Source organism: Ctenocephalides felis, unplaced genomic scaffold (genome assembly GCF_003426905.1).
Source record: "Ctenocephalides felis isolate EL2017-DRISC unplaced genomic scaffold, ASM342690v1 CF-g0.4_SCAFFOLD_01886, whole genome shotgun sequence".
NCBI lineage: Eukaryota > Metazoa > Arthropoda > Insecta > Siphonaptera > Pulicidae > Ctenocephalides > Ctenocephalides felis.
The window spans coordinates 29,196,477-29,211,687 of NW_020538040.1; the positions used below are offsets into that span (position 1 = coordinate 29,196,477).

Genomic DNA, 15,211 nt, shown 5'->3' on the forward strand with positions numbered 1-15,211 from the left:
TAATATAGGTATTACAATGCTTGGCAGATCGCAGAAATATATTAAAACTAGTTGGTATTGGTATTTTAAATTGAGGCAAGTTACATAAACTTCCCGATATGTGTAAATTAATTTATGAGTGATTTAAAGTATCCAAGTGGATTTATTACACATAATTAAAAACTATAACAAACACGTTAATTCGGAGTATTTTCTTAAAGCAGTTTCCGAAGGACTTTAATAGTTTAGTATGTTCATTAAGACCAAGTACTCTATCGTTATATCAAACAAATCGTCTAATTTTAATTTTAACAAACCTCAAATACTACTCATTTTCTCAATTTTTGATGATTTTTTAAAATCAAACTACTTGTCGTGAGGCCGTAATGATACTGATTAGGTTTAGGTGAAAATCTACCGAGCCGAGTCGTGAGGCAGGAATGATACTGATTAGTTTATTGATTATTTGATATTACTAATATTTCAGTAAGTTCTATAAGACCATGATATATATCACAAAATTCCATAAAAAAACGGCTCAATTTTTTTTCAACAATTAATTACAAGAAAACGGCTCGGTCGATTTTCACCTAAAACTAACCAGTATCATTCCCAACTAATATATATATATCTCTCTCTCTCTCTCTCTCTCTCTCTCTCTATATATATATATATATATATATATATATATATATATATATATATATATATGTATATATACATCCTATTTACTATACAATTCTTTCTTCTTCAAATGATTTCTTCATTCTCTGTCTTTTAATCTTACTTTTTTATCTTCTTCTAACTTCTGAATTCTCTCCAACTCTTTTACATTCTTTGTTTCTTAATTCTTCTTTTTCATCTTCGCGTGTTCTAATCTTTTTTCTTACTCATTAAATTTTAACTCAAACTTAACAATTTCTCACAAAACTTTTTTTTTACGCCTATATTTTCCAAAAACCGGTAAATAATTTATAATTCAAAAAAAAATATATTATTTTTAAAATAAATATGTTTTTTTTTTGTTTATTATGTTTTATTTTATATCATGAGAGATTGTATCTCTGACTTCATATATAGATCCTATTTATTATACAATTTTTTCTTCTTCAACTAATTTCTTCATTCTCTCTCTTTCCTAATCTTACTTTTTTATCTTCAAAACTTCTTATTTTATTAAACTCCTTTCCTTTCTTTGTTTCTTAATTCTTCTTTTACATCTTTGCGTGTTCTAATCTTTTTTCTTACTTCTCATATTAAATTTTAACCCAAGCTTAACAATTTCTCACAAAACTTTTATATTATGTCTATATTTATAATTTAAAAATTAATTTAAAAAATATAGCATTTATTTAATTCAATCAAATTCAAATATAGTATTTTTTAAAAAAAATATTTATTTTTTATTTTACATCATATACAATCCTTTATATATATGGGATCCTATTATTCTTTCTTTAAATTTCTTCATTTTCTTCTATCATTATTTTTTATTTTCTAACTCCTAAATTCAAGTCCTTTCCTTCCTTTATATTTTCATTCGGCTTCTCTCTGTCTCCGTGTCTTTCAATCTTTTGACTTCTTAATTCAAACTCTCTGAGAGTTTTTTTAATTCAAATTCTGTACTTTTTTTGTTGAATCTGACAGTACAAATTCAACGCCAGGGCTGGGATTAGAACCGAGTACCTCCGGCGTGTGGGGCGAGCATGCTACTGACTAGGCCACCCTCGCCCCGGAACAGCTTTCAAAAATTCATAATTATATGTAATAATTATATTAATAAAATCATAAAATTATAATATTAACTAGTTCGTTTTGGTATTTTGCCTTGAGGCAAGTTACATGAAGTTCCCGATATATGTAAATAATCGACTTAAAAATAAATTAATTTATGTGTGACAAAAGTATTCCGAGTGGATTTATTTCACATAATTGAAAATGAAAACTAATCAGTATCATTCCCAATTAATATCTTTCGGACAGTTTTTGATTTTTTAAAATCAATTCGGTAATATGAGCTTAAATGTGAACGACATTTTTTTTCAATTACAAAGAAACGGCTCGGCGGATCGTCGCTAAAAACTGTCAAACAATAATTCTCATCGAGATACATCAAATGGCTTTTAAATTTATGAAATCGGTTCAGGCGTTTTTGAGAAAACGTCGATCAAAGGTCTTGACAAATGCCAAAAAAACGATACTAATTTTTGCAAACTTTGACGAATTTTTAAAGTTAAACGAGTTGTTGTAGGGCCGTAATATTTTAAAGGGTCCGCCCATGCTTATTTATCTATGGGTCCGCCATATAACTTTTTTTATTGGTAGCAATTTAGAATTTTAGACAGCCATTAAAAATTTAGACAGCCATTTCAATGAAATTAATTTCGATTATTAACCAGAAGGATTGCACTTTCAAATAGAAAAGATTTAAATTGAGAAAATATTCAGTAGTTTATATATAGCATTTTCAAAAAAAAAAGTTATCTGACGGATCCTATAGTATGTTCTAAAAGACTATGGTATCTACCGTCAAAAAAAATCATAAGAATCGTGGAAAAACATTTTTAACATTTTTAATTCAAGAAATTTCAAAAAAAGTATGTATATACATCCATTTTTTCAGTCAAAATGTTCAGAAACCTCTGAAATGTAAAGATATGCAAAAAAATATTTAAGATTTTTTGCAATTACTACAACTTGCCCTACGGGAAGTTAATAAAATAATATTTCCGATATTAATAAATAATTTGTCGTAAAATTATGAAGAATTAATCGAGATGTTTTCCTATTAGTTTCAGTTCCAAGTTTTAAATTGTGTATTAACTCACAGAATACAGTTTTTTTTTTTTTTTTTAATTTCAATAATTGTTTCAACTGCTAATTTATTAACATCAAGTAATATTGATAAATAATAATATAAATTTAAATAAATAAAAGAGCAAAGGATAAAATTTACATGAAAATAATATCCGTAATATGATTTAATGTAAAATATAAGCAAATAATAATAAAAATAAGATTAATAAATAATATAAATAAAATTTCAGAATAATAAAATAATACTAGAAAAATAATAAAATATAACAAAATAACAATAATAGAAATAGTAAGATAATAATAATAATAATAATAATAAAAATAATAATAGTAATAATAACAATAATAATAATAATAATACAGAATACAGAATATTAATACAAAATATTAATTCATAGCATACTCGATACATAAATGTTTATTTATTTTTGGACCAATCCATAGCATACTTGATATTCACAGTTATAGTAGAAATTTTCATAAAATAAAATACAGGACATAGTGGCCTATGAATTGAAATTTGATCAAAAAAAAAGAAACACAGTTTGGGAAATTCGTTTCGCAAAATTTGTAACCGATCGGATTTGAAAATCAAATTTCGTTTTGCAATTGCGATTTAGCAATCGGTAATTCGGTAGATGTCGTAACGATAATTCAAATTAACTTCGGTATTTGGTTTAATACTAAATCGTGAATCGTGAATCGTGTATTCGAATCGTGAATTTTCGGCGCGGTGTGCAAATCGCAACGATCGCATTGGCATCTGTCAAACGGGGCAGCCGGTTGTCAAACGTTAGAGAATATTATAAAATACAAGTGATTCAATTCGTTCCGGTCGCAAAATTTGAATCCATTTCAAACTTTAAATGCTAGTGCAATGGAGAGTGAGGACGATCATGATAATCAACACTTTTTTTATGAAGATGAGGTCTTTAGAGTTTCGAAAGCAGGAAAGGTCAGCTTTGGAATGGTTATGGAGAATTATGAGGCCAATTTGAGTGAACAGGACAGCGACTCTGACGATAATTCAACTTACGCGCCTATTAAGAAAGGGGAGCTGAGGATCTCCTGGCATCCTTCGGGGAAGGAAGAAGTAGTCAAAGACGAGACTGTTAGTAATATGTTTAATGTCACTTGATGTTTTGGTATTATCCCAAAAATGCATGACTTGTGACAAGCCTTATTGTAAGTGTAGCGGATCCTCTGAAAAGATATTTATTTCACTAGTATAAAACTATGCATCAAATCATTACCATATCCTATCGTTTATCTTTGAAAGTATCGCAAAGACCTAATACAAAATAATTTTATTTTCAATATTAAATGATAATGGAAGTTATCTTTTTTTCTATCATTATCACTACACAATTGAATATTTGATTATCATTAAGAATTTATCATAAATGTAATACTTTAGGTTTAAATTCTAGATTGTTTATTTATTAAAAATGTATAATGAGTTTACAATCACTGTTCCTAGTGCTTCTACATGTGAATGTGTAGATGTGAATTCTACATCAATTAAGCAGTTGATATTTCACACAAGACAATTGCATTTTAAGAGCATAAAAATATTTTTTTTTTTATACAGGTGGGGTTAGTAGATAGGTCTCTTATGCCTGGAGATGTTGTGCGCAGAATGATTAAAGGCAAGGATACCCAACGAGGCTACTGCCGTGAAATAAGAGTTGACACTGCTATTCAAATCTGTGGTACTCCCTATGTAATAACCAATGTGTCATCTGAAAGACTTACAAGTATAGAACAATTTTCTACTGATTTAGCAGTCTGTTTGGATTCTTGGGTAAATACAAATAAATTTGAGAAATTAATTATCTAAATTAAAATTTTCTAAGGAGATATATTAGTTTTCATACAATGAATGTAATAAGAATACACCTAAGTCTGTTTTTACACGGTAGATTGGTTCCAGAAGAAGCCGTGTAAAAAAAAAACGTGTAAAAAAAGACATTGATCTTATACAAAAATGGGTGATTTGTTTCTAATCTCTAAAACCTATTAAAATTAGTGAAAACAAGAATTTTCAAGAACAAGAATTCGTGTTTATTTTAATAATAATTCCTCTAAATTAGTGCTATTCACATTTGCTTTGACCAGTAAAAATTGTTTGTACGCGCTAAAGGGGAATTCACTTAAATCTTTAAGCTAGTGTTCGCAAACTATTGATACTATCGATGGTTTCAGACTTTTTTCTTTCATAAATACTTTTTTGTGATATGAACATACTTCGCAGAAATTAAATTTGACAAAAAAAATTTAAGTACATAAAATTTCCAATCGTGCTAAATGGAATAAAATCATGTAAAAAAATTAAAAATATTCAATTTTCAAACCGTGTTATATCAAAACCGTGTACAAAAAGACCGTGTAAAAACAGACTTAGGTGTATTTGTTAAAAAGATTTATCTCAAAATGTCTCAATATTTTTAATTTACTAATACTTATTTTACAGGTGGGTAGTACTCGTTTAGTCAATAGCCGTATGATACTGACTTCTATAGATGGTTCAAAACTGATGTGGGCTAGTTTATATTCAGCCCCATTTGAGGATTATTATACCAGCAAACTTCGTGCCTACGACGATTCTACAAAGATGTACTATCCAGGACAAACAGTAATATGTTCATTAAAAGCACTTGATGCTGCTGAATGGATTACTTGTACCAAAGAAATGAGTGCTTTGAGGAAGAAGAAACATAAGGAACATAAGGTATATTTTTCGTAATGAGGGCTTTAATTACTTTTTCAGTTTTATACTCAAGGTACATTAATCATTTTCTAGACTGTAACAACTTGCTATACTTTCTAAATTTTGAAATAATAGGTGAATACATCAATTAGTACTTTTTTGCGATTTTTTTTAATATTGTTTTGTATCAAATTTTTGTTTAGTCTTCTCTGTAATGATATTAATAAAGAAATTTATGCTTTAGACCATTTTTTTTGTAGTTTACAGTACAATCAGTGACTATGGATTCAGTAATAGTCAGATGGCAATGTAAAGCTTTGTCATTTGAAAATGAAGGTGGTCATGAAGGAGCTCACACACAACCTAAGTCAGTCGTCGAAGGGGAAGACTTGAAACGCCTTAAAATGCTTAATTTATTTGAACCTTGTACAGTATCTATAGGCGACAGATATTATTTTGAACTTACTGAAGAAGATGAAATAATTAACATTGTGGATTGGAGGAGAGCTCAAAGTAAATGAACATTTCTTATTCAAATATAAAGAATATTTCTTATGTTAAAGGCATATTTTTAATTTTTGTCAAACTACACAGTATTAAAATTTTTGGTACTTCTTTTTGTTTAAGATCGCAAATTTAAGGAATTACATAAAATGAAGAAACTAGATGATGAGAAGGTCGACAAAAAATCTTTAAACTTAGAACTTAATTGTATGACTGAGAATTCTGATACTAAAACGCAACCTAGCCTATCAAAATCAAAAGTAAATACTAAAGTTTCATTAAAAAAAGAGGAAATTACAGAGCTTACAGAAACACCAATAAATATTAAAAAAACGGAATCAAAGGATTGTAATAAAAGTCGAGAAAAAGAGATTGAAGCAGAGTGGTTAAGTGACACTTCTTGTGATACTTCTTGCGATACGGTTGCTTCTCATTCCTCAAGTCAAAGTACTGACAGTATGACACTTAAGAAAGCTCAAGTAAGCTAATAACTTATTAATATTTCTAATCTTTGAGATTCCGTAATAATTTTAAATCTTATAGGTATTGTCAACGAAATTGTTCAAAAATAGAAGATTGAAACGAACAAGGCGCAAAACACCTATTCCAAAACCCCCAAAACCTGGTGATAGAATTGTTGTAGACATTATTTCTACAAAAAGTGAAGCCGATGTCGTATGGCAAGATGGAAGCATAGAAAATGACATAAGTTCTGTGGATCTGTACCCCATACATCATCTAGATGACCAGGAATTCTTTCCTGGTGACTTTGTGATTGCTGGTGCCGAGGGATCTGAACCACCTTGCTCAAGAGAATACGGTGTTATTCAAAATATGGATCACCAAGGCCGAACAGCCATAGTTAAATGGTTCAGAACATACACCAGTACTCAGGAGCCCAGGTACAATTTTTCTCAATCTATATACCAAATTAATGTAAGGATTCAATATTCATTGAAATAGAATTATTTTTCATTATTGTATAAAATAATTTTGCGAAAAGTTTCAAATCATTCTAAAATTTTGAATTTTTATTATTATAGGCCATTATTTCTTTCCGAAAGTGAAGTCAGCGTTTATGATCTTAAGGATCATCCTGATTTCCAATACAGGCCTGCAACAATAGTTATAAGAGTAGCAAACTTTGTTGGAGAAGATGCGACTTGCACTGCCGGACAGGTAATACATTAATATTCAAATATTTTGCAATGTATAATTTAAAATTATTTTATTTAAAAAGGTGATCGACAATTTCCCTGAAGGCAAAGTTAAAGTATGGTGGGTAGATGGTCATTCTAGTATGTGCTGGCCACAAGATATATTCAAAGTGAGTTCAATATTATAAAATTCATTAATATTGCATAAGCAAAATTGATGTTCACAATAACAGTATACTTTTATTAAAGAACATACCAACAAAGTTAGTATATGATTAATTTCTTGGAGGTCGTAACATCAAGTAAAAAATAAAGATTTTAAAAACATCTTTATTTTTCCATTCGTTTCGACGTAAAATTCTACGTCATCATCAGTTTTGAAATTCTTAGATTATCACTTATACATATAAACAACAACTTGTAAATAATTATTAATTGGAAACAAGCACTAAATGTCAGTAATAAAAATAACAAATATCAGAAGCACGCGCATTATTTCTGTCTAACTGAAATCAATCTTGCCTAATTCATTACATCACTAATTTATCTCATTGTTAGATTGGTGAATACGACTCAGATGATGGCGATTTCTGGGGTGATAACGAGACCGAGGATTCCTGGGAAACAATGAGTGGAGACAGCTTAACTGTCTCTGGTTCTTCAAGCAGTGTTGTTCCTGCAAAGTTAGCTTGGCCTGAACTCAAACCGCGCCTATCAGCCAATGTGGAACGTGCCAGGACTGCAATGGCTAGGTTAGAAGAGATTTTCACTCAAAATCCATCTTTGCAAAGTCAGGAGGTTATGAAAAAACTTCTCGATGTATATAAAGAATGTAGATATCTTGATAGGTTGATGGATACATCATTTTTCCACGAAGATAATTTTGAGGTAAGTTCGAAATAATATAAAAATTTTATAATATAATAAATAAATAAAATAAAACATAATAGATCTAGAAAACTTAACTGTGCTGAGTTTAAGAAGTTATTCTGGTCTAGAGGCATAAATTTTATTCGATTTAAAAGGCAAACAATATATTTGAGATATATATGTATATATATATATATATATATGATATTTTTTCTATTAATTAATTTAGGGGTTATTAGAGAGAGTACGGGAAAAGGGCACTCCGAGCGCCGCAAAACAAATCAAAGATCACTTATCACGTTTGTTTAGTAACGATATCGGCGATAATTCGCAAGGCGATTTAAATTTGAGTGCTAGTAATGAAGAAGTATTAATTGGCAGTACAGATTTGGAATCGAGCCCTTTGAGCTCAAAGACTGAATCCAGACATCGCTTAGAATCGAAGAGTTCTAGCAAGACAAATCTGCTCGCAAAGGACGATTGGTTGAAAAGGCGTAGCAGTACGAAAAGTGTCGCTCGTACTAGTTCTAATTCGGACATTGCACAAAAGAATTCCAAGGCTACTATTAGCGAAAATAACTCTAAGAACGAAATGAACCGAACTGGTTCGAAATGCGACATACCTCCAGTGCCCAATAATAGCATGAATAATGTGAAAATCCAGGATATTGATCTCAAATCATCTTTGGATACTGTTAAAATGGTCATTGAAAAAATAGAATCCGAGGACAATCAGAAGCAAGTTGATGATATTTTGAAACGAAACCAAGAAGTGCCTCCAGTGACCAAGAAGCAAAATACTACAGTAGAAGGGACAGTAGTTTTACACTCCACATCACCTAATGCATTAGATACATCACAAACCAAAACCGAAGATTCTGGCTTATATTCTCATTCTGCGAGGGCATCAATGGGCAGTTCTGAGAGCTATCAAAGTTCTACTGAATATTTAGTCAGTGATATTGTTGGTACTTTAGCAAATCAAGTTTTAGATTCAGTGGAAACACATTTAGAGGGTCAGTAATTTTTTCTATATTTTAAGTGAAACGATCAATATTTTTATCATTAAATATCTTTCATTTTAAAGGCAAAATAATGGAGCATGTCGTCTCTACAGAGCATACCCCTAGTAGAAAACACTCTCAAGATGAGCACAATTCATTAATTGTTTGTGCCAAACTCTGTTCATTAATAAAGAAACAACTGGTTGCGGCACATGCTGAGGTAAGATTATAGTTTTGCATGGTACTCAGATAATCAGGTATTTATTTTAATTAACTATGCTAGTGACAGAAATGTATATTTCAATTTTTGTATGAACACTAGTTTGTCAACCGATCAAACTCTTACATTTGACTTTCTTTATTTTCAGATTTTGAGACGGTTTGGGGTGTCAACGCCATCATTAACTGACATTGTAACTGAAGGAAACAATGATGAGGACCCAGTACCGGAGCCAAAGATGCTCATCACTAATGAAATTCCTGGGACTCCAATGTCTCCTACTTCAGTCTCAGATGTATCATTTGGCAAAATAGCAGAAGATGCAGCTGATCAATTTGCAATCTGTGATACGGCTCCTTGCTCTCATAATTACTATTTGACAATGCTGCAGCCAACCAATCCACAAGAATTCTTTAAAACTGTTAGAAAGGAATTGAAGCTTCTAAGAACTGGATTGCCGCCAGGTGTCTGGGTCAAGTTAGTATCATTTAATCTTTAATTTTTATGCTTAAATATTCAGTACTCTTTCACTTTTATTATATAAATCATATGTATATTATTATATATATTCTAGTTGTCTATCAAATGACTCATATAATACCAATTATATCTACTGTGTGATAATATTTCAGCAATTTAATCTTGGTATAACTGTGCATAACATACCATTTTATTTGTAATATTGATTTAAGTTCCAATAGGAATGTTGGTGAAGAGCTTGTTGAGTTTCATTTGGCTTGATTTACTAATAAACCTTGAATACCTAAATTTCAGAAACTATGAAGATCGTTTAGATTTATTCTCAGTCCTCATTCGTGGACCCAATAATACCCCTTACGAAGATGGATTATTCTTATTTGACTTCCAACTGCCAGCTGAGTATCCACGAACACCGCCTTTATGTCACTATATAAGTTATTGCTCTGACAGATTAAATCCAAATTTATATGAAGATGGAAAAGTATGTGTCTCATTATTGGGTACTTGGTCTGGAAAAGGTACTGAGGTCTGGGGAGCATCAAGTACTTTGCTGCAAGTTTTTGTATCGATACAAGGGTTAATTCTTGTACCTGAACCTTACTTTAATGAAGCTGGATATGAGAAGCAGAAAGGTAAGTAACTTCTCCTGTTTTAATAGCTGTGTAAAATAAATACAAGCTTCTTGATTCACTCTGTAACCATGATTGTATATTGGAACTCTTGCATCTGTTTTTTTTTGCATTTACTATTTATTAATTTAATTATTATTTTTGCTGTCTATTCGTATATTGTGGAAATGAGTTGGTTACACGCTCTAACTGTTCCAACTTTCTCTAGGTGTTTTTTTTCATCTACATTCTTTTTACAGCTTAGAAAGCTGCTTATAAATTATTATAAGGATCTTAGCTGGACCCTTTATCAACTCTTTCTGTTTACACAGTACATATCTATGTGTTACGGTCGCATAGCCTCGCCATCCTAAACTTTTTCAATGAGAGACATAGCCATTTTCTTTAGACTTATAATTATAAAAATACACAATAGTTTGTAATTGTACAAAAAGCAAAAAACGCGAGCTCAACATATATAACTGTACAATTATTGAGATATAGTTAAAATTTCAAGTGTTAAAATAATCCCCGATCGATTCGCGATTAATATTCATACATAATTGAAATGACGAATTTTTTCAAGAAAGCTCTTACAAAGTTCGTATCTCGAATTTTAATTTTATGTTGAAGCCACGAATCGCTCGTTTGGCGGCCCTTATCTCGAAACACTCGTCAAATATTAGTCAAGTCACTCGAAAGTCGGGGTACCACTGTAATAGATTGCTTTATTGTGCGAAGTTTATGGATAGTCCGCACTTTTACTTGAAAACGAAAGAGTTTAAAGCCTTTCTATAAATCGTATCTGTTTACGGCCTGTAAGCACACCATCCATTATTTAATATTTATAAATGTTTTCCAAGCGCCCATCATCTCCTTAAATAATTAAATAGATTCTTTTAGTCTGTACATTTTTGTCGTGCATTGCAGGTTTATTTGAACATTTTACTTTTTTCAACAATATGATATAAATTGCTTGCAAGCTTTCAGTATATATTTAATTTTGTGCTATCTATATATCCATAAATTTGTTGATGTCTTTGATAGAGGGATCTATCTTTTTTGCAGTGAAAATAACGTTGTTAAAGTGACATGAAAATATATTGATTAGTAATATGTAAGCTTATAATTGATCATGGAAAACTTACCTGAAATTTTCAGGTTCCCAAGCTGGTTGTGAAAATTCACGAATGTACAACGAGATGGTAGTGCTGAAATTAGTCCAGGCAACAACTAAATTAATCCGTTCACCGCCTGAAGTGTTTAGAGAAGAGATCATGAAACATTTCAAGTTGAAGGCCCCTGCTCTTCTTAACCGCCTTGAGAACTGGTTGACTTTGTCAGAGGTGCACAATGCGAAGTACCCAACTAGCCCGATGACTCCATCTACTTATAGAATTAAAGCAGCTGAGCAGGACTCCACTATCCTTGATTTAGTGCCTCCTGATTTTCCGTTGATACCTGCCAGTAGGGGTTTCTGCCTTTCCCTTAGATCTGCATTAGTTTCCTTTAAGGAAATTCTAAATGGACTCACATAGTCTGGCTAATTTGTTATTTTTCTTTGCACCAAGGTGAATTTACGATTTTAAATAAATCATATGAATAGCGTTAATCCTGGTTTTGTATTTTATTGCTATATAAACAAGCTTATGCTTCTTATGCAACAACTTCGATAACTCCAAAAAATACTTCTTGGAAGAAAAAAATTGTTACTATAATAATTTAACTTCTGTTTTGACCTAATTTTACTGGAGTTATCATTATTACCGAAGTTCATTAAAATTAAATCAGAGAAGTCATTTGATTATTTGTTACTTAAAATCAGATATTTTTAAACTTTACACCAAATTTTTGAAATTAAGTTGAGAATAATTAAAATTGAGAACTAATTCATTGTTAAGCTGCTGATACTTTAATGTATTTTTTTAATGCCAACGTTAAAACGTTAAAACTTTTTGATAATATTCAATTGTACAAAGATGTAAAGATAAAAACTTTATAAACTTGTTGAATTGTAATAAGGTTTTACTATGTCATAATTCTAATTAGATCTGATAATAAAACTTTGTAGGTACTCTGTAAATCCTGCCTTTGATTATAAGGAATAGCCAATTTACAAAATTTGTTAGACATTCCATAAAAAACTGCAGTTCTTGCCAGTATTTATTTTGATGCGATATGATTTAGAAAATTATATTAAATTGTGATAATTGTTTTGTTAGTGTACTAGATTTAGTGAAAGTAAGTGAAGTATTAACTGATAACATTCAAAATAGATTCTATTGCTAGTTTTGGGTTTAATATTTATAATACTATAATTGAATTTGTACATAATATATATATATATAACTTGTTATTTAATAGTTACTTATATATTATCGAATATTATAGAATTCATTATCATTTATCAAAAGCACTGAATAAAATACATCATCTATTGACTTGTTTTATTATGTATATAAGACTAAACTATATAATATTTGATGAAACTCGCATTGTGAGGTATTCATAAATTGAGGTATTCTTAATTTGACATTTAATAAATTTTCACTTATTAAATATATATTCAAAAAATTCTATATGCAATGCTAAAAGCAATACGCCTGATATACATCCTGACATAAAAAATCATGAAAATTTGTGATCTGAATTCGTTAGCAATTGGAAAACCTGGTCTAAATCTCAGGAGATAACTGTACTTCCACGACAATTAAATTTTCATGATAAAAAAACAAGATTTGCAAAGCCTTCCTTCATTAATACATACATGGACATTGGTACCATGATATTTTATATAAAAAATGCTTCATAGAATTTTAATTAGCAACAATAAATTAAAAACATATTTGCATGAGGTTAACAGATAATTTATATTCCATTATAAATACACGAAAATGTATATAGCTTAAAATTGTATACATTTTAAAATATATAACAGAAATGGTGTAAATTAAACTAAAACTTGATATTTCTATTACAAATAGTAACTTACAAAATAATCTACCCTTTAAACAAACTTGAAGTTGATAATCATAGCAAATATGCACGAATTAAGTTAATAAAAACACTTGAAACAAGAAGTTTCATTGTAAAAAAGAAAATTAAATCGAATATAAATATCATCAGATAAATCTATCAAAGAGGAGAGATGGCTTTGAAAGCCTTTTGATATTTAAATATATATATACATTTCACTGAATTGCATCAAACTTAAATTACATTTAAAATTTTACATGTTACGATAAATTGAAATAAATATTCAAAATAGATTTGCATCAATCGACAACCCACAGAAAGCATTTTGTAAAACTTCAGGAGATCATTTACGAAATCGATATAATTAATTTTACATAGCAGTACAAAAACTGAATTATAAAATCTCAAACGATTTTAACATTTATTAGGCCATTATAAAATCCAATCAAACGATTCTCTTAATTCCAAAATAAAATCACATACCAGTACTATGCAAATAAAAACTTGTCCTGCAAGATTCAAACTGTCACAATTAAAAAACTCGTAAGGAAAATGAAACTAGACATCAAAGTTCAAACACTACAAGTTGAACAAGATATACATTCTGTACGACGACACAACGTAAAATAACAACTGTGAATGTCACAGTACTACACCTTTACCGGTGAAAAAAGTAGGCATTAATTGGCTCACCTATATTTTCGCATTAATCGCTACGCAAACGATCTCTCAACTTATGTTGTTGCTTATATTATTATATGTATATTTATATATAATTCCAGCGTAACACAGCCCATAACGTTATTTTAAATAGCAACGTAGAACTGGAAATATTTCCTACAAAATCAGATGTATCGCCAAAGTTGTATGTACTCTGTTATATTTCGAATTTTGTGTTATTAATGCGATCAAATGGCATAAGCAAATAGTCAGACAGGTCGAAGAAATACAAATGCCATTTTCCCGTATTTCAGTACTTGTTTTCACCGTTATTAACTAAAAAAAAATTACGATATTTAGCAAAAACATAATATTAATTACCTATGTAACTCTCGATTAAACATACAAAATTAATTAATTGTTCAATATTAATTTTGAATTGACATTGATATAAAAATTTAATTTATGTATATAATCTTAATCGTAAGTATTCGTTAAAGATTTTGACACTCATTCTATATTTTATTCCTTTTTTCGGTATAAAAGACAGAACACAACACATATTTTAATACCTTAATGTTTTAAATGCAAATACGTAACTATATTCCTTCACGAATAAACAAAATAATAAAAATTTAAAGAAAGTAAAATTAATTACACTATCTACATTGAAATGTTATAGACCAAAATAAAAATAAAAATTATGAAACAAAAATAAAGAAGATAAATAATATTTTAAAATGTATATTTTAAGTCGAAATAAACTAAACCAAAAATATTATATATACGAAAATGATAAAACGATTTAGCTACTAACAATAAGAATCCGTTATATTCACATATAACATTTAAATAAGGGAAGTATTGAATTTATTCATTAATCTTAACATTACAAGATTTATATTTCATATATTTAATCAAATATATGCATTGCCGGAAATAAAATGCAATGCACACATAACTCAATGCCACTATATTAATAAATTTACATAAAGCATCTTTGACCAGTACATAACTTTCGCAATATATACATAAAAAAGCAATAAGTGTACTAATGTTTTTTAACATTTTGATGTTTCGATGTAGCATACATAATCCTGTATAGCTTTATGCATTATAATAAACAAAATATTCGAAACATATGAAAGTATTTATATATATATATATGGTATAAAATTATAAAAGAATCGGAGCATTAGTTTAAATGAGATAACATCCATAAAAAA

General features: G+C 29.4%; 1 protein-coding gene across 2 annotated transcripts; it reads left to right on the forward strand.

Annotated features, from left to right (window-relative positions):
• The first annotated feature begins 3,521 nt into the window (after positions 1-3,521).
• On the forward strand, positions 3,522-12,020 carry LOC113377425 ((E3-independent) E2 ubiquitin-conjugating enzyme UBE2O). Of its 2 annotated transcripts, none has more exons than XM_026617742.1 (14): positions 3,522-3,907; positions 4,388-4,600; positions 5,270-5,527; positions 5,767-6,019; positions 6,134-6,489; positions 6,554-6,912; positions 7,054-7,189; positions 7,251-7,337; positions 7,726-8,055; positions 8,267-9,053; positions 9,125-9,261; positions 9,410-9,738; positions 10,036-10,373; positions 11,511-12,020. In XM_026617742.1, the coding sequence occupies exons 1-14, from the start codon at positions 3,674-3,676 to the stop codon at positions 11,885-11,887; spliced, it is 4,194 nt and encodes a 1,397-aa protein (XP_026473527.1). In that variant the 5' UTR covers positions 3,522-3,673; the 3' UTR covers positions 11,888-12,020. The 2 variants fall into 2 exon arrangements, with proteins under 2 accessions (XP_026473527.1, XP_026473528.1); XM_026617743.1 differs by having other exon boundaries at positions 3,809-3,981.
• The last annotated feature ends 3,191 nt before the right edge of the window (positions 12,021-15,211 follow it).

What these genes read in the sequence shown, in the direction of transcription:
- LOC113377425 (XM_026617742.1), top strand. Translation starts at nt 3,674, where the DNA reads ATGGAGAGTGAGGACGATCATGATAATCAACACTTTTTTTATGAAGAT. An exon ending in CAGTCTGTTTGGATTCTTGG is followed by an intron (nt 4,601 to 5,269) that starts GTAAATACAAAT and finishes CTTATTTTACAG; the next exon opens with GTGGGTAGTACTCGTTTAGT. An exon ending in GGATTGGAGGAGAGCTCAAA is followed by an intron (nt 6,020 to 6,133) that starts GTAAATGAACAT and finishes TTTTTGTTTAAG; the next exon opens with ATCGCAAATTTAAGGAATTA.